This window comes from Salvelinus alpinus, chromosome 17 (genome assembly GCF_045679555.1).
Source record: "Salvelinus alpinus chromosome 17, SLU_Salpinus.1, whole genome shotgun sequence".
Classification (NCBI taxonomy): Eukaryota; Metazoa; Chordata; class Actinopteri; order Salmoniformes; family Salmonidae; genus Salvelinus; species Salvelinus alpinus.
The window spans coordinates 40,303,548-40,331,015 of NC_092102.1; the positions used below are offsets into that span (position 1 = coordinate 40,303,548).

A 27,468-nucleotide genomic window follows, 5' to 3' on the forward strand; every position below is an offset into this window, starting at 1 on the left:
GTGAAAAAAGTAACGATCCCTATACTTTCATTGCATTTTTTCACAAAAGGTGTGTAAACTGTTGGGCAAAAATAAACGTGTTTACTTGCGTTTACCCACCACTACACCACTGGTTCTCAGTGGTCAGTTGGTTGATTGCTCCTGCCATTTCATCAATGGATGTCCCTCAGTCTGTCTCTGCCTGTCCCATCCCCTGCCTGTATTTGCTTGCTGTGTTCTTTGTCCCCTCTTCATCAGATTGTACCTGTCACTGTCCATCTGTCTATCCTTAGCAGTCCACGCCTGTCTCCTTGAGGCCTCTCTTCCTCCCTGCTCTGCCTGTCTTTCTTGTTAGTCCTCTTTTATCCTCTGGATACTCATCCCCCCTTTACTCCCTCTTTAACACTACGACTGTCACTAAGACATGACTACTGCTTCTGTTCATATCTCTGCTGTCAGCTCCCTCTACTAACATGACTACTGCTTCTGTTCATATCTCTGCTGTCAGCTCCCTCTACTAACATGACTACTGCTTCTGTTCATATCTCTGCTGTCAGCTCCTTCTGCCTGGTCTTTATCTGTCCCCTCTTTTCTCCCTTTCTCTCCCTCCTCCCTCTCTCTCTACCCTTCCCTCTCCCCTTCCTCCCTCTCTCTTTACCCCTCCCTCCCTCCCTCCCTCCCTCCCTCCCTCCCTCCCTCCCTCCCTCCCTCCCTCCCTCCCTCCCTCTCTCTCTCCCTCTCTCTCTCTCTCTCTCTCCCTCTCTCTCTCTCTCTCTCTCTCTCTCTCTCTCTCTCTCTCTCTCTCTCTCTCTCTCTCTCTCTCTCCCTCTCTCTCTACCCATCCCTCTCCCTCCCTCCTACCTCTCTCTCTACCCTTCCCTCTCTCCCTCCTTCTCTCTCTACCCTTCCCTCTCTCTCTCCCTCCTTCTCTCTCTCTACCCTTCCCTCCCTCTCTCCCTCCTTCTCTCTCTCAGAGCCCATGGTGGTGCGTCCTGTTAGTATACATCCCCCAGCCTCTCACAGCGCTCCGTCCTTCCTGCGTCAGTACGCTGGCCACCTTGGCCGCACCGCTGCCCTGCGCAGAGACAACCCAGGCCTGGACCGCGACAGGCCCTACCTCACCCTGCACAGGACCGGATCCCTTGGTACACACACACACATTATACATGCACACATGCACACGTGCACACACAATCCGGTCCGGAGCATGATCGTTACCCTTGGTGGCTTTTTCTTTCTCCAGTCTTGTTCATCCCACTCTCTATATACCTCTCAGAACTCTTTGCACCTCTGTCTCTCTCCCTCTCTCTCTCGCTCTCTCTTTTTCTCCCTTTCTCTTTCTCTCGCTCTCTCTGTCTCTCTCTCTCTCTCTCTCTGTGTTTCTATGTTGTCAGAGTCTAGGTGATGTGGGTAAGGCGGAGTCAGGCGCAGGACACAGAGATGAGTAATAATAGTAACTTTACTCAAAAATAATCTTCCAACAAGGAGAACGAAAATCCAGAATCACATAAACGAGACAACTGACAACAATAAACACGCACAAAACCATGATGGCTCCAGAGGGTTAAATAGGGAAATAATTCAAACGTGACAAAACAAATGGAAAAAGAAATGTAGATCGGTGGAGCCTAGAAAGCCGGTGACGTCGACCGCCGAACGCCGCCCGAACAAGGAGAGGCACCAACTTTCGGCGGAAGTCGTGACATATGCATCTCTTTCTTCCTTGCCCTTAGCTTTGTTTGTGTTTGTGACTGTCGTAAGATGCCCTCTGTGCCTCATGTGCATAGAATACTATTTAACTAAATAGAATACTATTTAACTTCATCCGTTTGTGTGCGTCAATCTTGACTGCGATGGACCGCCGTGTGTGTGTGTGTGTGTGTGTGTGTGTGTGTGTGTGTGTGTGTGTGTGTGTGTGTGTGTGTGTGTGTGTGTGTGTGTGTGTGTGTGTGTGTGTGTGTGTGTGTGTGTGTGTTGGCTCCACCTTACCAGTCAGTCCAACCAGTGCCGCCTGGAGGTGGGATGCAGACACAGCGCTGTGATGTGATGGTGAAGGTACGCTGGGCTGTGGACTGTCTGGATTGTCTGGGCTGTGGATTGTCTGGATTGTCTGGGCTGTGGATTGTCTGGATTGTCTGGGCTGTGGATTGTCTGGGCTGTGGATTGTCTGGATTGTCTGGGCTGTGGATTGTCTGGATTGTCTGGGCTGTGGATTGTCTGGATTGTCTGGGCTGTGGATTGTCTGGATTGTCTGGGCTGTGGATTGTCTGGATTGTCTGGGCTGTGGATTGTCTGGATTGTCTGGGCTGTGGATTGTCTGGATTGTCTGGGCTGTGGATTGTATGTGTGATTGAATATGAAGAAAAAAAACTGTGTATGTATTCTCCAACCTTTACTCCAGAGAGATATGAGCTTATTTTAGAATGACCCCCAATCACACTGTCACACACACACACTGTCATACACACGCACACGCACACACACACACACACACACACACACACACACACACACACACACACACACACACACACACACACACACACACACACACACACACACACACACACACACACACACACACACTGTCCCTCTGTTTGACCATGTTATGTAATGCAGTGTGTGATCCCCGTGTATATGAATCCCAGTAATCTAATTTCCCTTTGCGGATAGGGCTTTACAGCAGGGGGAGGGAGGGATGGAGGGAGTGAGGGAGACAGTGAGTGAGTGGGGGAGGGGTGGAGGGATGGAAGACTGGAGGGAGTGAGGGAGACAGTGAGTGAGTGGGGGAGGGAGGGATGGAGGACTGGAGGGAGGGAAGACAGTGAGTGAGTGGGGGAGGGAGGGATGGAGGACTGGAGGGAGGGAGACAGTGAGTGAGTGGGGGAGGGAGGGAGTGAGGGGGGGAGGGATGGAGGACTGGAGGGAGGGAAGACAGTGAGTGAGTGGGGGAGGGAGAGAGGGATGGAGGGGCTAGGAGAGGAGAGAGCTGGGGCAGGGAGAGGAGAGAGCTGGGGCTGGGAGAGGAGAGAGCTGGGGCTGGGAGAGGAGAGGAGAGAGCTGGGGCTAGGAGAGGAGAGAGCTGGGGCAGGGAGAGGAGAGAGCTGGGGCAGGGAGAGGAGAGAGCTGGGGCTGGGAGAGGAGAGAGCTGGGGCTGGGAGAGGAGAGAGCTGGGGCTAGGAGAGGAGAGAGCTGGGGCAGGGAGAGGAGAGAGCTGGGGCAGGGAGAGGAGAGAGCTGGGGCTGGGAGAGGAGAGAGCTGGGGCTGGGAGAGGAGAGAGCTGGGGCAGGGAGAGGAGAGAGCTGGGTCAGGGAGAGGAGAGAGCTCTACTACTTGATAATATAATAATTTCTGCTCTATTTCTTCACATTTCTATACCAGCTCAGAATGTCTCCCCTCCTTTCATGGAGACAGGGATTCATCTCAGTGAGAGCGGCATGGAGAAAGAGAAGATAGTTAGCCTAACCTGTAGTCTGGTACAGCTAGGACCTGTAGCCTGGTACAGCTAGGACCTGTAGTCTGGTACAGCTAGGACCTGTAGCCTGGTACAGCTAGGACCTGTAGTCTGGTACAGCTAGGACCTGTAGCCTGGTACAGCTAGGACCTGTAGTCTGGTACAGCTAGGACCTGTAGCCTGGTACAGCTAGGACCTGTAGACTGGTACAGCTAGGACCTGTAGTCTGGTACAGCTAGGACCTGTAGCCTGGTACAGCTAGGACCTGTAGACTGGTACAGCTAGGACCTGTAGCCTGGTACAGCTAGGACCTGTAGACTGGTACAGCTAGGACCTGTAGCCTGGTACAGCTAGGACCTGTAGTCTGGTACAGCTAGGACCTGTAGTCTGGTACAGCTAGGACCTGTAGTCTGGTACAGCTAGGACCTGTAGTCTGGTACAGCTAGGACCTGTAGCCTGGTACAGCTAGGACCTGTAGACTGGTACAGCTAGGACCTGTAGCCTGGTACAGCTAGGACCTGTAGTCTGGTACAGCTAGGACCTGTAGTCTGGTACAGCTAGGACCTGTAGTCTGGTACAGCTAGGACCTGTAGTCTGGTACAGCTAGGACCTGTAGTCTGGTAAAGCTAGGACCTGTAGCCTGGTACAGCTAGGACCTGTAGTCTGGTACAGCTAGGACCTGTAGCCTGGTACAGCTAGGACCTGTAGCCTGGTACAGCTAGGACCTGTAGTCGGGTACAGCTAGGACCTGTAGTCGGGTACAGCTTGGACCTGTAGTCTGGTACAGCTAGGACCTGTAGCCTGGTACAGCTAGGACCTGTAGTCTGGTACAGCTTGGACCTGTAGTCTGGTACAGCTAGGACCTGTAGTCTGGTACAGCTAGGACCTGTAGTCTGGTACAGCTAGGACCTGTAGTCTGGTAAAGCTAGGACCTGTAGCCTGGTACAGCTAGGACCTGTAGTCTGGTACAGCTAGGACCTGTAGCCTGGTACAGCTAGGACCTGTAGTCTGGTACAGCTAGGACCTGTAGTCTGGTACAGCTAGGACCTATAGCCTGGTACAGCTAGGACCTGTAGTCTGGTACAGCTTGGACCTGTAGTCTGGTACAGCTAGGACCTGTAGTCTGGTACAGCTAGGACCTGTAGTCTGGTACAGCTAGGACCTGTAGTCTGGTACAGCTAGGACCTGTAGTCTGGTACAGCTAGGACCTGTAGCCTGGTACAGCTAGGACCTGTAGCCTGGTACAAGAGAGCTGGGGCAGGGAGAGGAGAGAGCTGGGGCAGGGAGAGGAGAGAGCTGGGGCAGGGAGAGGAGAGAGCTCTACTACTTGGTACAGCTAGGACCTGTAGCCTGGTACAGCTAGGACCTGTAGTCTGGTACAGCTAGGACCTGTAGTCTGGTACAGCTAGGACCTGTAGTCTGGTACAGCTAGGACCTGTAGTCTGGTACAGCTAGGACCTGTAGTCTGGTACAGCTTGGACCTGTAGTCTGGTACAGCTAGGACCTGTAGTCTGGTACAGCTAGGACCTGTAGTCTGGTACAGCTAGGACCTGTAGTCTGGTACAGCTAGGACCTGTAGTCTGGTACAGCTAGGACCTGTAGTCTGGTACAGCTAGGACCTGTAGTCTGGTACAGCTTGGACCTGTAGTCTGGTACACCTAGGACCTGTAGTCTGGTACAGCTAGGACCTGTAGTCTGGTACAGCTTGGACCCATAGTGTGGTACAGCTTGGACCTGTAGTCTGGTACAGCTTGGACCTGTAGTCTGGTACAGCTAGGACCTGTAGTCTGGTACAGCTAGGACCTGTAGTCTGGTACAGCTTGGACCTGTAGTCTGGTACAGCTAGGACCTGTAGTCTGGTACAGCTAGGACCTGTAGTCTGGTACAGCTTGGACCTGTAGTCTGGTACAGCTAGGACCTGTAGCCTGGTACAGCTAGGACCTGTAGTCTGGTACAGCTAGGACCTGTAGTCTGGTACAGCTTGGACCTGTAGTCTGGTACAGCTAGGACCTGTAGTCTGGTACAGCTAGGACCTGTAGTCTGGTACAGCTTGGACCTGTAGTCTGGTACAGCTAGGACCTGTAGTCTGGTACAGCTTGGACCCGTAGTGTGGTACAGCTTGGACCTGTAGTCTGGTACAGCTAGGACCTGTAGTCTGGTACAGCTAGGACCTGTAGTCTGGTACAGCTTGGACCTGTAGTCTGGTACAGCTAGGACCTGTAGTCTGGTACAGCTAGGACCTGTAGTCTGGTACAGCTAGGACCTGTAGTCTGGTACAGCTAGGACCTGTAGTCTGCTACAGCTAGGACCTGTAGTCTGGTACAGCTAGGACCTGTAGTCTGGTACAGCTTGGACCCGTAGTGTGGTACAGCTTGGACCTGTAGTCTGGTACAGCTAGGACCTGTAGTCTGGTACAGCTAGGACCTGTAGTCTGGTACAGCTTGGACCTGTAGTCTGGTACAGCTAGGACCTGTAGTCTGGTACAGCTAGGACCTGTAGTCTGGTACAGCTTGGACCTGTAGTCTGGTACAGCTAGGACCTGTAGTCTGGTACAGCTAGGACCTGTAGTCTGGTACAGCTAGGACCTGTAGTCTGGTACAGCTAGGACCTGTAGTCTGGTACAGCTAGGACCTGTAGTCTGGTACAGCTTGGACCCGTAGTGTGGTACAGCTAGGACCTGTAGTCTGGTACAGCTTGGACCCATAGTCTGGTACAGCTTGGCTACACTACTATTACTGACAGGTTCAGCAATATAATGCTTTTACCTCTTTATAGGTCAGTGTTACTGTGTGTGTATGTGCATGTGTGTGTGTCTGTGTGTGTGTGTGTGTGTGTGTGTGTGTGTGTGTGTCTGTGTGTGTGTGTGTGTGTGTGTGTGTGTGTGTGTGTGTGTGTGTGTGTGTGTGTGTGTGTGTGTGTGTGTGTACATGTGTGTGTGTGTGTGCGGTCTTGCTGATTCACTGTGTCCTACTCTGCAGCCTGACCACGTCTCCATCTAATGGAGCAACATGATGATGCAATGTCTCCAACAGCACGAAAGAGATTTCTCTTCTCCTCTATCTCTCTCTCTCTCTCTCTCTCTCTCTCTCTCTCTCTCTCTCTCTCTCTCTCAATTCAATTCAATTCAATTCAAGGGGCTTTATTGGCATGGGAAACATGTGTTAACATTGCCAAAGCAAGTGAGGTAGGTAATATACAAAAGTCAAATAAACAATAAAAATGAACAGTAAACATTACACATACAGAAGTTTCAAAACAATAAAGACATTACAAATGTCATATTATATATATGCAGTGTTGTAACAATGTACAAATGGTTAAAGCACACAAGTTAAAATAAATAAACATAAATATGGGTTGTATTTACAGTGGTGTTTGTTCTTCACTGGTTGCCCTTTTCTTGTGGCAACAGGTCACAAATCTTGCTGCTGTGATGGCACACTGTGGAATTTCACCCAGTAGATATGGGAGTTTATCAAAATTGGATTTGTTTTCGAATTCTTTGTGGATCTGTGTAATCTGAGGGAAATATGTCTCTCTAATATGGTCATACATTGGGCAGGAGGTTAGGAAGTGCAGCTCAGTTTCCACCTCATTTTGTGGGCAGTGTGCACATAGCCTGTCTTCTCTTGAGAGCCATGTCTGCCTACGGCGGCCTTTCTCAATAGCAAGGCTATGCTCACTGAGTCTGTACATAGTCAAAGCTTTCCTTAAGTTTGGGTCAGTCACAGTGGTCAGGTATTCTGCCACTGTGTACTCTCTGTTTAGGGCCAAATAGCATTCTAGTTTGCTCTGTTTTTTTGTTAATTCTTTCCAATGTGTCAAGTAATTATCTTTTTGTTTTCTCATGATTTGGTTGGGTCTAATTGTGCTGTTGTCCTGGGGCTCTGTGGGGTGTGTTTGTGTTTGTGAACAGAGCCCTAGGACCAGCTTGCTTAGGGGACTCTTCTCCAGGTTCATCTCTCTGTAGGTGATGGCTTTGTTATGGAAGGTTTGGGAATCGCTTCCTTTTAGGTGGTTGTAGAATTTAACGGCTCTTTTCTGGATTTTGATAATTAGTGGGTATCGGCCTAATTCTGCTCTGCATGCATTATTTGGTGTTCTACGTTGTACACGGAGGATATTTTTGCAGAATTCTGCATGCAGAGTCTCAATTTGGTGTTTGTCCCATTTTGTGAAATCTTGGTTGGTGAGCGGACCCCAGACCTCACAACCATAAAGGGCAATGGGCTCTATGACTGATTCAAGTATTTTTAGCCAGATCCTAATTGGTATGTTGAAATTTATGTTCCTTTTGATGGCATAGAAGGCCCTTCTTGCCTTGTCTCTCAGATCGTTCACAGCTTTGTGGAAGTTACCTGTGGTGCTGATGTTTAGGCCGAGGTATGTATAGTTTTTTGTGTGCTCTAGGGCAATGGTGTCTAGATGGAATTTGTGGTCCTGGTGACTGGACCTTTTTTGGAACACCATTATTTTGGTCTTACTGAGATTTACTGTCAGGGCCCAGGTCTGACAGAATCTGTGCAGAAGATCTAGGTGCTGCTGTAGGCCCTCCTTGGTTGGTGACAGAAGCACCAGATCATCAGCAAACAGTAGACATTTGACTTCGGATTCTAGTAGGGTGAGACCGGGTGCTGCAGACTGTTCTAGTGCCCGCGCCAATTCGTTGATATATATGTTGAAGAGGGTGGGGCTTAAGCTGCATCCCTGTCTCACCCCACGACCCTGTGTGAAGAAATGTGTGTGTTTTTTGCCAATTTTAACCGCACACTTGTTGTTTGTGTACATGGATTTTATAATGTCGTATGTTTTACCCCCAACACCACTTTCCATCAATTTGTATAGCAGACCCTCATGCCAAATTGAGTCGAAGGCTTTTTTGAAATCAACAAAGCATGAGAAGACTTTGCCTTTGTTTTGGTTTGTTTGGTTGTCAATTAGGGTGTGTAGGGTGAATACATGGTCTGTTGTACGGTAATTTGGTAAAAAGCCAATTTGACATTTGCTCAGTACATTGTTTTCATTGAGGAAATGTACGAGTCTGCTGTTAATGATAATGCAGAGTATTTTCCCAAGGTTACTGTTGACGCATATTCCACGGTAGTTATTGGGGTCAAATTTGTCTCCACTTTTGTGGATTGGGGTGATCAGTCCTTGGTTCCAAATATTGGAGAAGATGCCAGAGCTAAGGACGATGTTAAAGAGTTTTAGTATAGCCAATTGGAATTTGTTGTCTGTATATTTGATCATTTCATTAAGGATACCATCAACACCACAGGTCTTTTTGGGTTTGAGGGTTTTTATTTTGTCCTGTAACTCATTCAAGGTAATTGGAGAATCCAATGGGTTCTGGTAGTCTTTAATAGTTGATTCTAGGATTTGTATTTGATCATGTATATGTTTTTGTTCTTTATTCTTTGTTATAGAGCCAAAAAGATTGGAGAAGTGGTTTACCCATACATCTCCATTTTGGATAGATAATTCTTCGTGTTGTTGTTTGTTTAGTGTTTTCCAATTTTCCCAGAATTGGTTAGAGTCTATGGAGTCTTCAATTACATTGAGCTGATTTCTGACGTGCTGTTCCTTCTTTTTCCGTAGTGTATTTCTGTATTGTTTTAGTGATTCGCCATAGTGAAGGCGTAGACTCAGGTTTTCCGGGTCTCTATGTTTTTGGTTGGACAGGTTCCTCAATTTATTTCTTAGATTTTTGCATTCTTTATCAAACCATTTGTCATTGTTGTTCATTTTCTTCGGTTTTCTATTTGAGATTTTTAGATTTGATAGGGAAGCTGAGAGGTCAAATATACTGTTAAGATTTTCTACTGCCAAGTTTACACCTTCACTATTGCAGTGGAACATTTTACCCAGGAAGTTGTCTAAAAGGGATTGAATTTGCTGTTGCCTAATTGTTTTTTGGTAGGTTTCCAAACTGCATTCCTTCCATCTATAGCATTTCTTAATGTTACTCAGTTCCTTTGGCTTTGATGCCTCATGATTGAGTATTGCTCTGTTCAAGTAGACTGTGATTTTGCTGTGGTCTGATAGGGGTGTCAGTGGGCTGACTGTGAACGCTCTGAGAGACTCTGGGTTGAGGTCAGTGATAAAGTAGTCTACAGTGCTACTGCCAAGAGATGAGCTATAGGTGAACCTACCATAGGAGTCCCCTCGAAGCCTACCATTGACTATGTACATACCCAGCGTGCGACAGAGCTGCAGGAGTTGTGACCCGTTTTTGTTGGTTATGTTGTCATAGTTGTGCCTAGGGGGGCATATGGGGGAGGGAATGCTGTCACCTGCAGGCAGGTGTTTGTCCCCCTGTGTGCTGAGGGTGTCAGGTTCTTGTCCAGTTCTGGCATTTAGGTCGCCACAGACTAATACATGTCCCTGGGCCTGGAAATGATTGATTTCCCCCTCCAGGATGGAGAAGCTGTCTTTATTAAAGTATGGGGATTCTAGTGGGGGGATATAGGTAGCACACAGGAGGACATTTTTCTCTGTTAAGATAATTTCCTTTTGAATTTCTAGCCAAATGTAAAATGTTCCTGTTTTGATTAATTTAATGGAGTGAGTTAGGTCTGCTCTATACCAAATTAGCATTCCCCCTGAGTCCCTTCCCTGTTTCACACCTGGTAGTTTGGTGGATGGGACTACCAGCTCTCTGTAACCTAGAGGGCAACCAGTGGGTCCGTCTCCGCTATACCATGTTTCTTGCAGGATGACAATGTCTGCATTACCGATTTCTTTGGTGAAGTCCGTGTTCCTGCTCTTTAGGCCAAAGGCAGATGACCTCAGGCCTTGGATATTCCAGGATGATATAGTGAAGGCTTTTTGTTCCATAAAGTGTCCAATGTTGTTGGCCGTGTGGTTTGGCCTCAGGCCAGTAAGTGTGAGCAGAGCCTGCTGAGCATCTGGTACATGCCGTTGGCTTGGGCGAGTGTAAGAGTGGGGGTTGGGCCTGTTTGCCCGCTCACTACCTGGGCGTATGTGTGACTTCCATGTTGATGCTCTCTTTGCGGGGGTGGGGTGCATGGGGTGGGCAGGAGTGGCATAGGTCTGATCTGAGGGGGCCTAAATGGGGTGTGGGCATGGTTGATGTGGGGGGGTGTTGATTGGTTGGGGTGGGGGTGTGGATGTGTCTGGGGGTGCTGTGGTCTGGATGTAAGTCTCTCTCTCTCTCTCTGTCTCTCTCTCTCTCTCTCTCTCTCTCTCTGTCTCTCTCTCTCTCTCTCTCTCTGTCTCTCTCTGTCTCTCTCTCTCTTTCTCTCTCTCTCTCTCTCTCTCTCTCTCTCTCTCTCTCTCTCTCTCTCTCTCTCTCTCTCTCTCTCTCTCTCTCTCTCTCTCTCTCTCTCTCTCTCTCTCTCTGTCTCTCTCTCTCTTTCTCTCTCTCTCTCTCTCTCTCTCTCTCTCTCTCTCTCTCTCTCTCTCTCTCTCTCTTTCTCTCTCTCTCTCTCTCTCTTTCTCTCTCTCTCTCTCTCTCTCTCTCTCTCTCTCTCTCTCTCTCTCTCTCTCTCTCTCTCTCTCTCTCTCTCTCTCTCTCTCTCTCTCTCTCTCTCTCTCTCTCTCTCTCTCTCTCTCTCTCTCTCTTAATTAAAGACATGCTCTGGAACTTTGTAAACTAGTATGTTGTTTTTAACCCCCCGCTTTGGGATGGATGGTTTGTCAATGTGTGGTTAATACATGCATAATCTATGACCACAAAATCCCTATTTTGAAAGTGACTTTTTACTGGAAGCTGTGCAGTGCCATTTTCTCTACATTTCCCCCACGTGGGCCATCCTCCTAGCAAATGCAGTTCCAGCCAGCACCTTGCCATTTGAGTGACAGCTAGCAAGATGCACACACAGCAGAGAGAAAAAGAGAACAGTGACATGGTGCACATCTCTGCACATATCTGACATAGTACATCATTTTCGGGGACCACTTTTGGCTTTCAGAACTACTGGCTAGAAAGTATAAATTGTCTTGGAGAATCTCTTTAATAAGTACACTTCATCTCTGTGAGTAGGCCTGGGTTAGGGATGGATTGCTAATGGACACACACGGCTTATATAGTGCTGTGATTCATCTGTCAGTGGTATGGCCAGAGCTCTATTTATCTCTCAGTGTATTTAAAGTATGCTAGGATTAACTAGACAGTATGTCTCTCTCTCTCTCTCTCTCTCTCTCTCTCTCTCTTTCTCTTTCTCTGTCTCTTTCTCTCTCTCTCTCTCTCTTTCTCTCTCTCTCTCTCTCTCTCTCTCTCGCTTTCTCTCTCTCTCTTTCTCTTTCTCTGTCTCTTTCTCTGTCTCTTTCTCTGTCTCTTTCTCTCTCTCTCTCTCTCTCTCTCTCTCTCTCTCTCAATTCAATTCAATTCAATTCAAGGGGCTTTATTGGCATGGGAAACATGTGTTAACATTGCCAAAGCAAGTGAGGTAGATATTATACAAAAGTGAAATAAACAATACAAATTAACAGTAAACATTACACATACAGAAGTTTCAAAACAATAAAGACATTACAAATGTTATATTATATATATACAGTGTTGTAACAATGTACAAATGGTTAAAGCACACAAGTTAAAATAAATAAGCATAAATATGGGTTGTATTTACAATGGTGTTTGTTCTTCACTGGTTGCCCTTTTCTTGTGGCAACAGGTCACAAATCTTGCTGCTGTGATGGCACACTGTGGAATTTCTCCCAGTAGATATGGGAGTTTATCAAAATTGGATTTGTTTTCAAATTCTTTGTGGATCTGTGTAATCTGTGGGAAATATGTCTCTCTAATATGGTCATACATTGGGCAGGAGGTTAGGAAGTGCAGCTCAGTTTCCACCTCATTTTGTGGGCAGTGAGCACATAGCCTGTCTTCTCTTGAGAGCCATGTCTGCCTACGGCGGCCTTTCTCAATAGCAAGGCTATGCTCACTGAGTCTGTACATAGTCAAAGCTTTCCTTAAGTTTGGGTCAGTCACAGTGGTCAGGTATTCTGCCACTGTGTACTCTCTGTTTAGGGCCAAATAGCATTCTAGTTTGCTCTGTTTTTTTGTTAATTCTTTCCAATGTGTCAAGTAATTATCTTTTTGTTTTCTCATGATTTGGTTGGGTCTAATTGTGCTGTTGTCCTGGGGCTCTGTGGGGTGTGTTTGTGTTTGTGAACAGAGCCCTAGGACCAGCTTGCTTAGGGGACTCTTCTCCAGGTTCATCTCTCTGTAGGTGATGGCTTTGTTATGGAAGGTTTGGGAATCGCTTCCTTTTAGGTGGTTGTAGAATTTAACGGCTCTTTTCTGGATTTTGATAATTAGTGGGTATCGGCCTAATTCTGCTCTGCATGCATTATTTGGTGTTCTACGTTGTACACGGAGGATATTTTTGCAGAATTCTGCATGCAGAGTCTCAATTTGGTGTTTGTCCCATTTTGTGAAATCTTGGTTGGTGAGCGGACCCCAGACCTCACAACCATAAAGGGCAATGGGCTCTATGACTGATTCAAGTATTTTTAGCCAGATCCTAATTGGTATGTTGAAATTTATGTTCCTTTTGATGGCATAGAATGCCCTTCTTGCCTTGTCTCTCAGATCGTTCACAGCTTTGTGGAAGTTACCTGTGGCGCTGATGTTTAGGCCGAGGTATGTATAGTTTTTTGTGTGCTCTAGGGCAACAGTGTCTAGATGGAATTTGTGGTCCTGGCGACTGGACCTTTTTTGGAACACCATTATTTTGGTCTTACTGAGATTTACTGTCAGGGCCCAGGTCTGACAGAATCTGTGCAGAAGATCTAGGTGCTGCTGTAGGCCCTCCTTGGTTGGTGACAGAAGCACCAGATCATCAGCAAACAGTAGACATTTGACTTCAGAGTCTAGTAGGGTGAGGCCGGGTGCTGCAGACTGTTCTAGTGCCCGCGCCAATTCGTTGATATATATGTTGAAGAGGGTGGGGCTTAAGCTGCATCCCTGTCTCACCCCACGACCCTGTGTGAAGAAATGTGTGTGTTTTTTGCCAATTTTAACCGCACACTTGTTGTTTGTGTACATGGATTTTATAATGTCGTATGTTTTACCCCCAACACCACTTTCCATCAATTTGTATAGCAGACCCTCATGCCAAATTGAGTCGAAGGCTTTTTTGAAGTCAACAAAGCATGAGAAGACTTTGCCTTTGTTTTGGTTTGTTTGGTTGTCAATTAGGGTGTGTAGGGTGAATACATGGTCTGTTGTACGGTAATTTGGTAAAAAGCCAATTTGACATTTGCTCAGTACATTGTTTTCATTGAGGAAATGTACGAGTCTGCTGTTAATGATAATGCAGAGTATTTTCCCAAGGTTACTGTTGACGCATATTCCACGGTAGTTATTGGGGTCAAATTTGTCTCCACTTTTGTGGATTGGGGTGATCAGTCCTTGGTTCCAAATATTGGGGAAGATGCCAGAGCTAAGGACGATGTTAAAGAGTTTTAGTATAGCCAATTGGAATTTGTTGTCTGTATATTTGATCATTTCATTAAGGATACCATCAACACCACAGGCCTTTTTGGGTTGGAGGGTTTTTATTTTGTCCTGTAACTCGTTCAAGGTAATTGGAGAATCCAGTGGGTTCTGGTAGTCTTTAATAGTTGATTCTAGGATTTGTATTTGATCATGTATATGTTTTTGCTCTTTATTCTTTGTTATAGAGCCAAAAAGATTGGAGAAGTGGTTTACCCATACATCTCCATTTTGGATAGATAATTCTTCGTGTTGTTGTTTGTTTAGTGTTTTCCAATTTTCCCAGAAGTGGTTAGAGTCTATGGATTCTTCAATTACATTGAGCTGATTTCTGACGTGCTGTTCCTTCTTTTTCCGTAGTGTATTTCTGTATTGTTTTAGTGATTCACCATAGTGAAGGCGTAGACTCAGGTTTTCCGGGTCTCTATGTTTTTGGTTGGACAGGTTTCTCAATTTATTTCTTAGATTTTTGCATTCTTCATCAAACCATTTGTCATTGTTGTTCATTTTCTTTGGTTTTCTATTTGAGATTTTTAGATTTGACAGGGAAGCTGAGAGGTCAAATATACTGTTAAGATTTTCTACTGCCAAGTTTACACCTTCACTATTGCAGTGGAACGTTTTACCCAGGAAGTTGTCTAAAAGGGATTGAATTTGCTGTTGTCTAATTGTGTTTTGGTAGGTTTCCAAACTGCATTCCTTCCATCTATAGCATTTCTTAATGTTACTCAGTTCCTTTGGCTTTGATGCCTCATGATTGAGTATTGCTCTGTTCAAGTAGACTGTGATTTTGCTGTGGTCTGATAGGGGTGTCAGTGGGCTGACTGTGAACGCTCTGAGAGACTCTGGGTTGAGGTCAGTGATAAAGTAGTCTACAGTGCTACTGCCAAGAGATGAGCTATAGGTGAACCTACCATAGGAGTCCCCTCGAAGCCTACCATTGACTATGTACATACCCAGCGTGCGACAGAGCTGCAGGAGTTGTGACCCGTTTTTGTTGGTTATGTTGTCATAGTTGTGCCTAGGGGGGCATATGGGGGAGGGAATGCTGTCACCTGCAGGCAGGTGTTTGTCCCCCTGTGTGCTGAGGGTGTCAGGTTCTTGTCCAGTTCTGGCATTTAGGTCGCCACAGACTAATACATGTCCCTGGGCCTGGAAATGATTGATTTCCTCCTTCAGGATGGAGAAGCTGTCTTCATTAAAGTATGGGGATTCTAGTGGGGGGATATAGGTAGCACACAGGAGGACATTTTTCTCTGTTAAGATAATTTCCTTTTGAATTTCTAGCCAAATGTAAAATGTTCCTGTTTTGATTAATTTAATGGAGTGAGTTAGGTCTGCTCTATACCAAATTAGCATTCCCCCTGAGTCCCTTCCCTGTTTCACACCTGGTAGTTTGGTGGATGGGACTACCAGCTCTCTGTAACCTAGAGGGCAACCAGTGGGTCCGTCTCCTCTGTACCAGGTTTCTTGCAGGATGACAATGTCTGCATTACCGATTTCTTTGGTGAAGTCCGGGTTCCTGCTCTTTAGGCCAAAGGCAGATGACCTCAGGCCTTGGATATTCCAGGATGATATAGTGAAGGCTTTTTGTTCCATAAAGTGTCCAATGTTGTTGGTCGTGGTTTGGCCTCAGGCCAGTAAGTGTGAGCAGAGCCTGCTGAGCATCTGGTACATGCCGTTGGCTTGGGCGAGTGTAAGAGTGGGGGTTGGGCCTGTTTGCCCGCTCACTACCTGGGCGTATGTGTGACTTCCATGTTGATGCCCTCTCTGCGGGGGTGGGGTGCATGGGGTGGGCAGGAGTGGCATAGGTCTGATCTGAGGGGGCCTAAATTGGGTGTGGGCATGGTTGATGTGGGGGGGTGTTGATTGGTTGGGGTGGGGGTGTGTCTGGGGGTGCTGTGGTCTGGATGTAGGTCCTCTTGGCGTGGGTCCTCTATGTGTAGGTCCAGGGTGGGGTGCTGAAGGTCTTGGAGGGTGTCTCGCTGGTCTGGGTGGGGTGTCTATTGATCTGTTGCTCCTGTGTGAAGTGTTGGGGCTGCGTTTGAGAGCGATGTCCTTTAGAGTCCGGGCAAAGGTGGGCACTGCTGCCTTGTAGAGGTGGACCTGGTCATAGAGGCTGTTCAAGTCCAGGGTGGAGTGGTGGGCCAGGAAAACATTTGGTTTTGAGGCACAGTCACGGGAGATGCTTGCGTTTACCCACTGTATTGTAGCAGGGTGGAAGTCTTTTCGTGGTAGCAGGGTGGAGATAACCACTTGTGCATTGGGGAAAGTAGAAGAAGCTTTTTCAATCACTCCCTTCAGTGCTGTGGCCACCCTTTCCTGCTGTGCTCTCAGGTCGTTTGTGCCTGTGTGTATTATTATGTGGCTAGGTGAGTCTAGTTTGTCCTCAGACAGAAGGTCTAGGGCGCACTGGGTGTTTGGACACCAGAGTTTAGATACACTGTGTTTGGGAAAAAGTTTTTTTTCTTCTATAAATTTCCCATTTGAGTCCATAAGGAGAAAAATCTGTGTCTTGTGTTTGTCCTCAGTGGGTGTGGGGGGGTTGTCAGGAGGGCTATCAGGGTGGCTGACAGGGGGGGTGCTCAGGGGGGGTGAGAGCTGCTGGGCTTGGGGGTTTTCTTTTGTCTGTTCTGCTGTGATGTTGACTCTATGGTCAGGGTCTGGTGTGGACTGTTCTGCTGTGGTGTCGAGACTTTTGTCGGGTGATGAGGTGGGTTGTTCTGCTGGCTTCTCTGTGGGGATGGCCACCTCCCTAGTGGGTTGTTCTCTGTCACATGCCATCCCCCTCAACCTCTCCTCCAGCAGTCTGATCCTCTCCTCCATCCCCCTCTCCCTCTCCTCCAGCAGTCTGATCCTCTCCTCTAGTGCTCTGTTCTGCTCCTGCTCCTGCTTCTGCTCTTTCTCCAGTTGAAGTTGTCTCTTAACTGTCCAGAGTCCAGATGTGTCTCTCTCCACCTCCAGCTCTCCTGGTCTGGTTAAGGGGGTGTTGTTGTGCTGGACTGTTGTCTGGGTCTGTGCTGACTGGAGTGTAATCACCTGCTGTTCCAGCTCAACCTGCCTTACCTCCAGCTGGGTGAATTTATCCTTCATTTCAATGAGGGAGAAGTGCTCTGTACTGGGAGGTTGACTGTCTGCTGAGGGTTGCTCGTCTGTGGGGTTATATGATGAAGAGTTTTGGTCTGACCCGCTTGGGGTGGGGGTATCTTTATCAAGGGAGAGCTTCTCCTGCTGGGCTAATTCTTTGATTAGGTGAAAGTCCAGCTGAAACTGTTTGGGGTTGCCCTGTACCAATACTGTTCCAGACTTATATAGATTTATGTTAGCTGACTCAGAGTCCTCGTTGTCAAGTATCCTGAGTTTCCACCCCTCGTTAACCCCCCCTCTCTTAACAGAGGGGTAGTGTGCTAATATAGCACTGTGCCATGCCAGGGGATGGTTTGTGTGGAAGATAAGGTTGCTGATGTTCCCATTTTTGTAATAGTCAGCAAAAAGTGTCTCTTGATTTTCCATAAGGAGCTTCATTTTGTGCTCTTTTCTTGCCTTGTCATTCTTTACACTCCCAGGGTACTGTATTTTAATTACCTCTGAACAGCAGGAGGGAGCTTCTAAGGCCTCTCCATTTGGTTGGGGTAGACTATTCGACTCTCCTGCCATTGTTGGGCTAATGGTCTTTGACACCTCTCACTTGACACGTCAGTGCTAGTTGAAGCTGTATCAAGCTTGGCAATTATGTTTCATTCAATGCTTATAAAGTAATGTCATGTATTTTTCTTCTTGGCTTTTGGCAATAGAATATAGTTTCAGACTAAACATTACTCACTCAGTTCCAGGTTGGGTGGTGTTTTCAGGTTACTGTTGTTTTCCAGAGAATTTGCTGTGTAATAATCCTTGGTAGTTGTGAATCTTTCAGGTGATTCCGTAATTCCGTCCAAAATCAGGTTGTAGGTTTTGAGTTTTGATTTGAATTTAGGGTTATGTTGTAGAGGGTAGCATCCTGTATGTGTTCCTGACAAAAAATCCAAGTTTAACTAACTCTAAATCTATATTTTTTAAAGAAAATGCTGAAAAATGCAGGAGCTCATCTGATCATGACCTCTCTCTCTCTCTCTCGCACACTCTCTCTCTCTCTCTCTCTCTCTCTCTTTCACTCTTTCTCTTTCTCTTTCTCTTTCTCTCAAATTCAAATTCAAATTCAAGCTGCTTTATTGGCATGAAAAACATTGTGTCAATATTGCCAAAGCAACAATGTATACAATATACATTGTAATAAAATTATAAACAATGACAAATAATAATATAGAATGGCAGTAAATAATATTACAAAATTAAATATAAAAATAGTAACAATAAAATTCTCTCTCTCTCTCTCCCCTTCTCCCATCACTGTTCCATTCACTCTCTCTCATTTCAATTAAATTCAAAAGGTCTTTATTGGCATGGGAAACATATGTTTACGTTGCCAAAACAAGTGAAATAGATAATAAATAAAAGTGAAATAAAAAATAAAAAATTTACAGTAAACATTACACTCACAAAAGTCTCTCTCTCTCTCTCTTTACCCCCTCTCTCTACCATCACTGTTCCATTATCTCCCTCTTTTTAGCCCCTCTCTTTCTCTACCCCCCATCTCTCTCCCCTCACCGTTCCTCTCTCTCTCTCTCTCTCTCTCTCTCTCTCTCTCTCTCTCTCTCTCTCTCTCTCTCTCTCTCTCTCTCTCCCTCTCTCTTTATCCTACTCTGTGACTGTCTAAAGTAGTCTAAATAGAACAAAGCCTATCCCTCTCTTTTCTTTTTCTCACTCCTCACCTTCTTTTTCTCCATCCCTCCATCTCAAATTCTCACCCTCTTTTTCTCCATCCCTCCATCTCAAATTCTCACCCTCTTTTTCTCCATCCCTCCATCTCAAATTCCCACCCTCAATGGCCACTCCACTATGCCAGGGTTTTAATGTAATACTTTAACACTGCATTAAGCTCTCCCCCTCCCTCCCTCCCTCCCTCCCTCCCTCCCTCCCTCCCTCCCTCCCTCCCTCCCTCCCTCCCTCCCTCCCTCCCTCCCTCCCTCCCTCCCTCCCTCCCTCCCTCCCCCCCCCCCTCCCTCCCTCCCTCATATCAGATTTAATAAGTACCATGGAGTGTTACATCACTCATGTAGTTCGTTTCTGTTGGGCTGAAGGAGGGATGCTTCTGAAGAATGGACAATGGTGACCATTTCAGACAGGCAGAGAGTGATATAAAGAAGCAATCAAGAGAGATAAGAGAGAGAGAGAGAGATGCATGGAGTTGGAGTCAGGGAGAGTTAGAAGCAGGGTAGTGGTATAGACTAATGCTCTGGGGCCTGTGGTCTCTTACTAATTGAATAATCAGATTCCTCAGACACAGATAAAAGGTTTAGATGTAATTACTGGAGCCTAGGCACTCACTCTCCCTCAGTTTTCTGTCTGTGTATACCTCAGGGACATCTTCTTTCCCTGTTTTTAAAGATTCCCTCTCTGTGTGTCCTGTGCTCTACAGCCAGATGGCTCTGTTCAATATTGTATGTATATGGGGGTTTTTCTCTGAAGGTTTTAGTCTGTAATAGATAGAAATAATGTGATCGAGTTAAAAAACGAACAGAGGAAGGATAGAGGAAACGTGAAAGACTGAATAGGAAGTAAGGCATTGGAGAGAGGGAGGAAGTGGAAAAGAAAAGTGAAAGTGAGCGAGAGAGAGAGAGAAATAGAGAGTGGGAGAGAGAGAGAGAGAGAAATAGAGTGGGAGAGAGAGAGAGAGAAATAGAGAGTGGGAGAGAGAGAGAGAAATAGAGAGTGGGAGAGAGAGAGAGAGGTGTGCAGCATATGTACAGTAGCACTTATGATGATGGCGAGGGAGCGAAGGATGGAGGGCGAGGTTGGAAAGGAGGGATGAAGGGAGGGATGAAGGTTAAGGCTGGGAAAGCTTTAGTCCTTGACTCGTCTCATATTCAAAGGCTTTTAAACATCCTGAAGATCAAGGATGCAGCCGTCTCTGCATCAGCATGTGTTAACCTCCTTATTATACTTTATGATGTTGATAATGAATTGAATGGAGACTGTGTGTGTGATTGTCCCTTATAGAAAAAAAATGAATTTCACATATGATAATGAGAAGTTAATGTGATAACGTGACAACATGTAAAAGCGACATGTAATAACATAACAATTCCACATGTGAGAGTTAGATTTTCACGTGAAAGTTTTTCACTGAGAGTGCAAATTCGATCAATCAAAAATGTGATTTTCATGTGACGTTTTTTTTCAAATCACATGTTAGGTGAAAACATGTTGTTCTCCTCATGTGAAAAGGTGTTGTTCACATGTGAACTCCAAATGTAATATGTGTCTCTTTTTCTTACATGTGAAATTTCCAGCTCAAAATGTGAAAACAGCTATTTCAAATGTGAAATCACAAATTTCACCTGTTTTTTTGTAAGGAAATGAAATGATATGGGATTTAAAGTAAGTGGTATGCTGTTCAGCTAAAACAGTGTAAAAATCTTTAATTAATGAAAATATGATTACATTGTACCTTGATCACTTTTCAATATGACCCCACCTGGGATTTGAAGTCACAACCTCTGGATTTGGGGTACAATGATCTTTCTGCTGCGCTGCAAAGTCTGTACCATTCCTCTACACATTCATTACCTATAATACTGTACATTACCTATAATATATACATTCATTACCAATAATATATACATGCGTTACCTATAATACTGTACATTACCTATAATATATACATTCATTACCTATAATACTGTACATTACCTATAATATATACATTCATTACCAATAATACAGTACATTACCTATAATATATACATTCATTACCTATAATACTGTACATTACCTACAATATATACATTCATTACCTACAATACTGTACATTACCTATAATATATACATTCATTACCTATAATGCTGTACATTACCTATAATATATACATTCATTACCAATAATACTGTACATTACCTATAATATATACATGCGTTACCTATAATACTGTACATTACCTATAATATATACATTCATTACCTATAATACTGTACATTACCTACAATATATACATTCATTACCTATAATAATGTACATTACCTATAATATATACATGCGTTACCTATAATACTGTACATTACCTATAATATATACATTCTTTACCTATAATACTGTACATTACCTATAATATATACATTCATTACATATAATACTGTACATTACCTACAATATATACATTCATTACCTATAATACTGTACCTTACCTACAATATATACATTCATTACCTATAATACTGTACATTACATATAATATATACATTCATTACCAATAATACAGTACATTACCTATAATATATACATTCATTACCTATAATACTGTACATTACCTACAATATATACATTCATTACCTACAATACTGTACATTACCTATAATATATACATTCATTACCTATAATGCTGTACATTACCTATAATATATACATTCATTACCAATAATACTGTACATTACCTATAATATATACATGCGTTACCTATAATACTGTACATTACCTATAATATATACATTCATTACCTATAATACTGTACATTACCTACAATATATACATTCATTACCTATAATAATGTACATTACCTATAATATATACATGCGTTACCTATAATACTGTACATTACCTATAATATATACATTCTTTACCTATAATACTGTACATTACCTATAATATATACATTCATTACATATAATACTGTACATTACCTACAATATATACATTCATTACCTATAATACTGTACCTTACCTACAATATATACATTCATTACCTATAATACTGTACATTACATATAATATATACATTCATTACCAATAATACAGTACATTACCTATAATATATACATTCATTACCTATAATAATGTACACTACCTACAATATATACATTCATTACCTATAATACTGTACATTACCTATAATATATACATTCATTACCTATAATACTGTACATTACCTACAATATACACATTCATTACATATAATACTGTACATTACCTATAATATATACATTCATTACTAATAATACAGTACATTACTGTCACGTTCGTTTGTAGAGATGGACCAGGGCGCAGCAAATGTAGAGTTCCACATGCTTTATTAATAGTGAAACTTAACAAAACAAAACAATAAACAATAAAGGAACAAACCGTGACTACAGAGGTGCAAAGTGCACTAACTCCAAACAATATCCCACAAAACACAGGTGGAAAAAATGCTACTTAAATATGATCCCCAATTAGAGACAACGATAACCAGCTGCCTCTAATTGGGCATCATACTAAAACACCAGCATAGAAAAAACTAACTAGAAACTCACATAGAAAATATAAACTAGGCTAAACCCCTAGTCACGCCCTGACCTACTCTACCATAGAAAATAAAGGCTTTCTATGGTCAGGACGTGACAATTACCTATAATACAGTGGGGAGAACAAGTATTTGATACACTGCCGATTTTGCAGGTTTTCCTACTTACAAAGCATGTAGAGGTCTGTCATTTCTATCATAGGTACACTTCAACTATGAGAGACGGAATCTAAAACAAAAATCCAGAAAATCACATTGTATGATTTTTAAGTAATTAATTTGCATTTTATTGCATGACATAAGTATTTGATCACCTACCAACCAGTAAGAATTCCGGCTCTCACAGACCTGTTAGTTTTTCTTTAAGAAGCCCTCCTGTTCTCCACTCATTACCTGTATTAACTGCACCTGTTTGAACTCGTTACCTGTATAAAAGACACCTGTCCACACACTCAATCAAACAGACTCCAACCTCTCCACAATGGCCAAGACCAGAGAGCTGTGTAAGGACATCAGGGATAAATTGTAGACCTGTACAAGGCTGGGATGGGCTACAGGACAATAGCCAAGCAGCTTGGTGAGAAGGCAACAACTGTTGGCACAATTATTAGAAAATGGAAGAAGTTCAAGATGACGGTCAATCACCCTCGGTCTGGGGCTCCATGCAAGATCTCACCTCGTGGGGCATCAATGATCATGAGGAATGTGAGGGATCAGCCCAGAACTACACGGCAGGACCTGGTCAATGACCTGAAGAGAGCTGGGACCACAGTCTCAAAGAAAACCATTAGTAACACACTACGCCGTCATGGATTAAAATCCTGCAGCGCACGCAAGGTCCCCCTGCTCAAGCCAGCGCATGTCCAGGCCCGTCTGAAGTTTGCCAATGACCATCTGGATGATCCAGAGGAGGAATGGGAGAAGGTCATGTGGTCTGATGAGACAAAAATAGAGCTTTTTGCTCTAAACTCCACTCGCCGTGTTTGGAGGAATAGAAGGATGAGTACAACCCCAAGAACACCATCCCAACCGTGAAGCATGGAGGTGGAAACATCATTCTTTGGGGATGCTTTTCTGCAAAGGGGACAGGACGACTGCACCGTATTGAGGGGAGGATGGATGGGGCCATGTATCGCGAGATCTTGACCAACAACCTCCTTCCCTCAGTAAGAGCATTGAAGATGGGTCGTGGCTGGGTCTTCCAGCATGACAACGACCCGAAACACACAGCCAGGGCAACTAAGGAGTGGCTCCGTAAGAAGCATCTCAAGGTCCTGGAGTGGCCTAGCCAGTCTCCAGACCTGAACCCAATAGAAAATCTTTGGAGGGAGCCGAAAGTCCGTATTGCCCAGCGACAGCCCCGAAACCTGAAGGATCTGGAGAAGGTCTGTATGGAGGAGTGGGCCAAAATCCCTGCTGCAGTGTGTGCAAACCTGGTCAAAAACTACAGGAAACGTATGATCTCTGTAATTGCAAACTAAGGTTTCTGTACCAAATATTCAGTTCTGCTTTTCTGATGTATCAAATACTTATGTCATGCAATAAAATGCAAATGAATTACTTAAAAATCATACAATGTGATTTTCTGGATTTTTGTTTTAGATTCCTTCTCTCACAGTTGAAGTGTACCTATGATAAAAATTACAGACCTCTACATGCTTTGTAAGTAGGAAAACCTGCAAAATTGTCAGTGTATCAAATACTTGTTCTCCCCACTGTATATACATTCATTACCAATAATACAGTACATTACCTATAATATATACATTCATTACCTATAATACTGTACATTACCTATAATATATACATTCATTACCTCTAATACTGTACATTACCTATAATATATATATTCATTACCTATAATACATTACCTATAATATATACATGCATTACCTCTAATACTGTACATTACCTATAATATATACATTCATTACCTCTAATACTGTACATTACCTATAATATATACATTCATTACCTATAATGCATTACCTATAATAAAAGAGTGCCATCTGCACTGCTATTTTAGTTATCAGTTAATCTGACTATTCTCTCATCATTGATTTAACTTCTTACACTACCGTTCAAAAGTTTGGGTTCGCTTAGAAATGTCCTTGTTTTTGAAAGAAAAGCACATTTTTTGTCCATTAAAATAACATCAAATTGATCAGAAATACAGTGTAGACATGGTTAAAGTTGTAAATGACTATTGTAGCGGGAAACGGCTGATTTTTTATGGAATATCTACATAGGCGTACAGAGGCCCATTATCAGCAACCATCACTCCTGTGTTCCAATGGCACGTTGTGTTAGCTAATCCAAGTTTATCATTTTAAAAGGCTAATTGATCATTAGAAAACCCTTTTGCAATTATGTTAGCACAGCTGAAAACTGTTGTTCTGATTAAAAGAAGCAATAAAACTATCTGGAGCATCAGCATCAGCATTTGTTGGTTCGATTACAGGCTCAAAAAAGACCTTTCTTCTGAAACTCGTCAGTCTATTCCTGTTCTGAGAAATGAAGGCTATTCCATGCGAGAAATTGCCAAGAAACTGAAGATCACATACACATCACACTGTGTACTACTCCCTTCACAAACAGCGCAAACTGGCTCTAACCAGGATAGAAAGAGGAGTGGGAGGCCCCGGTGCACAACTGAGCAAGAGGACAAGTACATTAGAGTGTCTAGTTTGAGAAACAGATGCCTCACAAGTCCTCAACTGGCAGCTTCATTAAAGAGTACCTGCAAAACACCAGTCTCAACGTCAACAGTGAAGAGGACAGTGAACCAAGAAGTGAGTTCAAATCCCAGGTGGGGGCATTTATTTTTTTGGTCACATACACATGCTTAAATAACCATACACAATGTTATCATTTGTGTCAAATTTCTATGTTGAAAACACAATGTTAAAAGCACTGTTTGTGTGTCCCAACGGCTAGTTTTTGTTTCCAGGGCACTACCTGTGAAATCACATTTGAAGAATGTTCACATGTGAAAATGTAAATCCACACGTGAAAGGTTATGTGATCACGTGAAAGGTTATGTGATCACGTGAAAATCCACATGTAAGACTTCTAAATTAACTACATATTTCTTGATTTATTCTGAATATTTATGAAGGCGACGTATTGACTCAATTGACTCGTGAACGTGAATAAGAAAAAATAGTGCTCAAAGTGTTTGGTTTGAGATTCAGCCATGATTTCACATGATTTCACATGATTTTTCCTAAAAGATGCACTATGCAAAAAATTGCTCCACTATTTCCTGGTTGCTAAAATTGTAGTAGTTTGCCTAATATCAGTTTATGTGACAAAACAAGCAAGTATAGTGTAGAGAATCATTGTACCATCTAAACCGCTGTGAAATATGTTTTCAATAACCACAAATATAGTATTTTCAGCTGTTTGAAGCTGGTGGACAAAACCTAAAGTAAAAGATGCAAAAACTAAACTTAAGAACGGGAAGCATAGAAATAGCTGACATATAACAGATCTACCGCTTCTTAGACTTGCTTTCAATGAGAATGACAGATCCTCAACTCACATTTCTATGTGAATTTGGTCGGGTCCCCAGAAAGTTACATATTGCAGCTTTAAGGATTGTGTGTGTGAAGTGTTCCAAAAACACATAGTTTCACATGATTATAAAGTGTCACGTGAAAAACGTGGAAATTTGCCATGTGAAATCATGTGTTTTTTCGTAAAGGTTTGTGTGTGTGTGAGAAAGAGAGAGTGTATATGTATAGCCGTGGGAAGTAGGGGTGCAGAAGGTGCTGCAGCACCTCCTGAAAAATCTAAAATGTTTTATGAAATTATACCCCAATTTTTGTTGTTGTTGATATTTCTGATAATTTTCCCCCCCAGAAATAGTGCACTGGGCCTTTAATAGTCCTGTAATATTATTATTAATAGTCATGTATTATTAATAGTCCTGTATTAGTCCTATATTATTAATAGTCCTGTATTAGTCCTGTAATAGTGCTGTAATATTCATAGTCTTGTAATAGTCTTGTTGTAACGGCTTTCTTCCTGGGATGAAGGAGAGGAGGACCAAAACGCAGCGCGGCTAGTGTTCAACATCATTTAATAAAGTTAACAACGTGAACACTACAAGTAACAAAACAATAAATGTGAAAACCGAAACAGTCCTAGCTGGTGCAGAGAAACACAAAGACAGGAAACAATCACCCACAAACAAACAGTGAAAACAGGCTACCTTAATATGGTTCCCAATCAGAGACAATGACAAACACCTGCCTCTGATTGAGAACCATATTAGGCCAAACAACAAACCCAACATAGAAACACAAAACATAGAATGCCCACCCAGCTCACGTCCTGACCAACTAAACAAAGACTAAACAAAGGAAATAAGGTCAGGAACGTGACACTTGTATTATTCATAGTCTTGTTATAGTCCTGTATTATTTGTAGTCCTTTAATAATGCTGTATTATTAATATTCCTGTAATACTGCTGTATTATTAATAGTCCTGTATTATTAACAGTCCTGTAATAGTCCTGTATTATTAACAGTCCTGTAATAGTCCTGTATTATTAGTAGTCCTGTATTAGTCCTGTATTATTAACAGTCCTGTAATACTGCTGTATTATTAATAGTCCTGTATTATTAGTAGTCCTGTATTAGTCCTGTATTATTAACAGTCCTGTATTAGTCCTGTATTATTAATAGTCCTGTAATAGTCCTGTATTATTAGTAGTCCTGTAATAGTCCTGTATTATTAACAGTCCTGTAATAGTCCTGTATTATTAGTAGTCCTGTATTAGTCCTGTATTATTAATAGTCCTGTAATACTGCTGTATTATTAATAGTCCTGTATTATTAACAGTCCTGTAATAAACCTGTATTATTAACAGTCCTGTAATAGTCCTGTATTATTAACAGTCCTGTAATAGTCCTGTATTATTAGTAGTCCTGTATTAGTCCTGTATTATTAATAGTCCTGTAATAAACCTGTATTATTAACAGTCCTGTAATAGTCCTGTATTATTAACAGTCCTGTAATAGTCCTGTATTATTAATCATGCTGTATTATTAATAGTCCTGTATTATTAATAGTCCTGTATTATTAGTAGTCCTGTATTAGTCCTGTATTATTAACAGTCCTGTAATAGTCCTGTATTATTAATAGTCCTGTAATAGTCCTGTATTATTAATAGTCCTGTAATACTGCTGTA

General features: G+C 43.3%; 1 protein-coding gene across 5 annotated transcripts in view; it reads left to right on the forward strand.

Annotated features, from left to right (window-relative positions):
* Window positions 1-27,468, forward strand: part of LOC139542938 (cyclin-dependent kinase 17-like) — a 96,698-nt gene that overhangs the window by 18,820 nt on the left and 50,410 nt on the right. For 3 of the 5 annotated variants that reach the window (XM_071348944.1, XM_071348945.1, XM_071348946.1), the window contains exon 3: window positions 954-1,124. The exons of the other annotated variants lie outside the window; for them this stretch is intronic. In XM_071348944.1, the coding sequence (XP_071205045.1) occupies window positions 954-1,124 (171 nt within the window). The remainder of the gene's footprint in view (window positions 1-953; window positions 1,125-27,468) is intronic. 5 annotated transcript variants of the gene reach the window in all.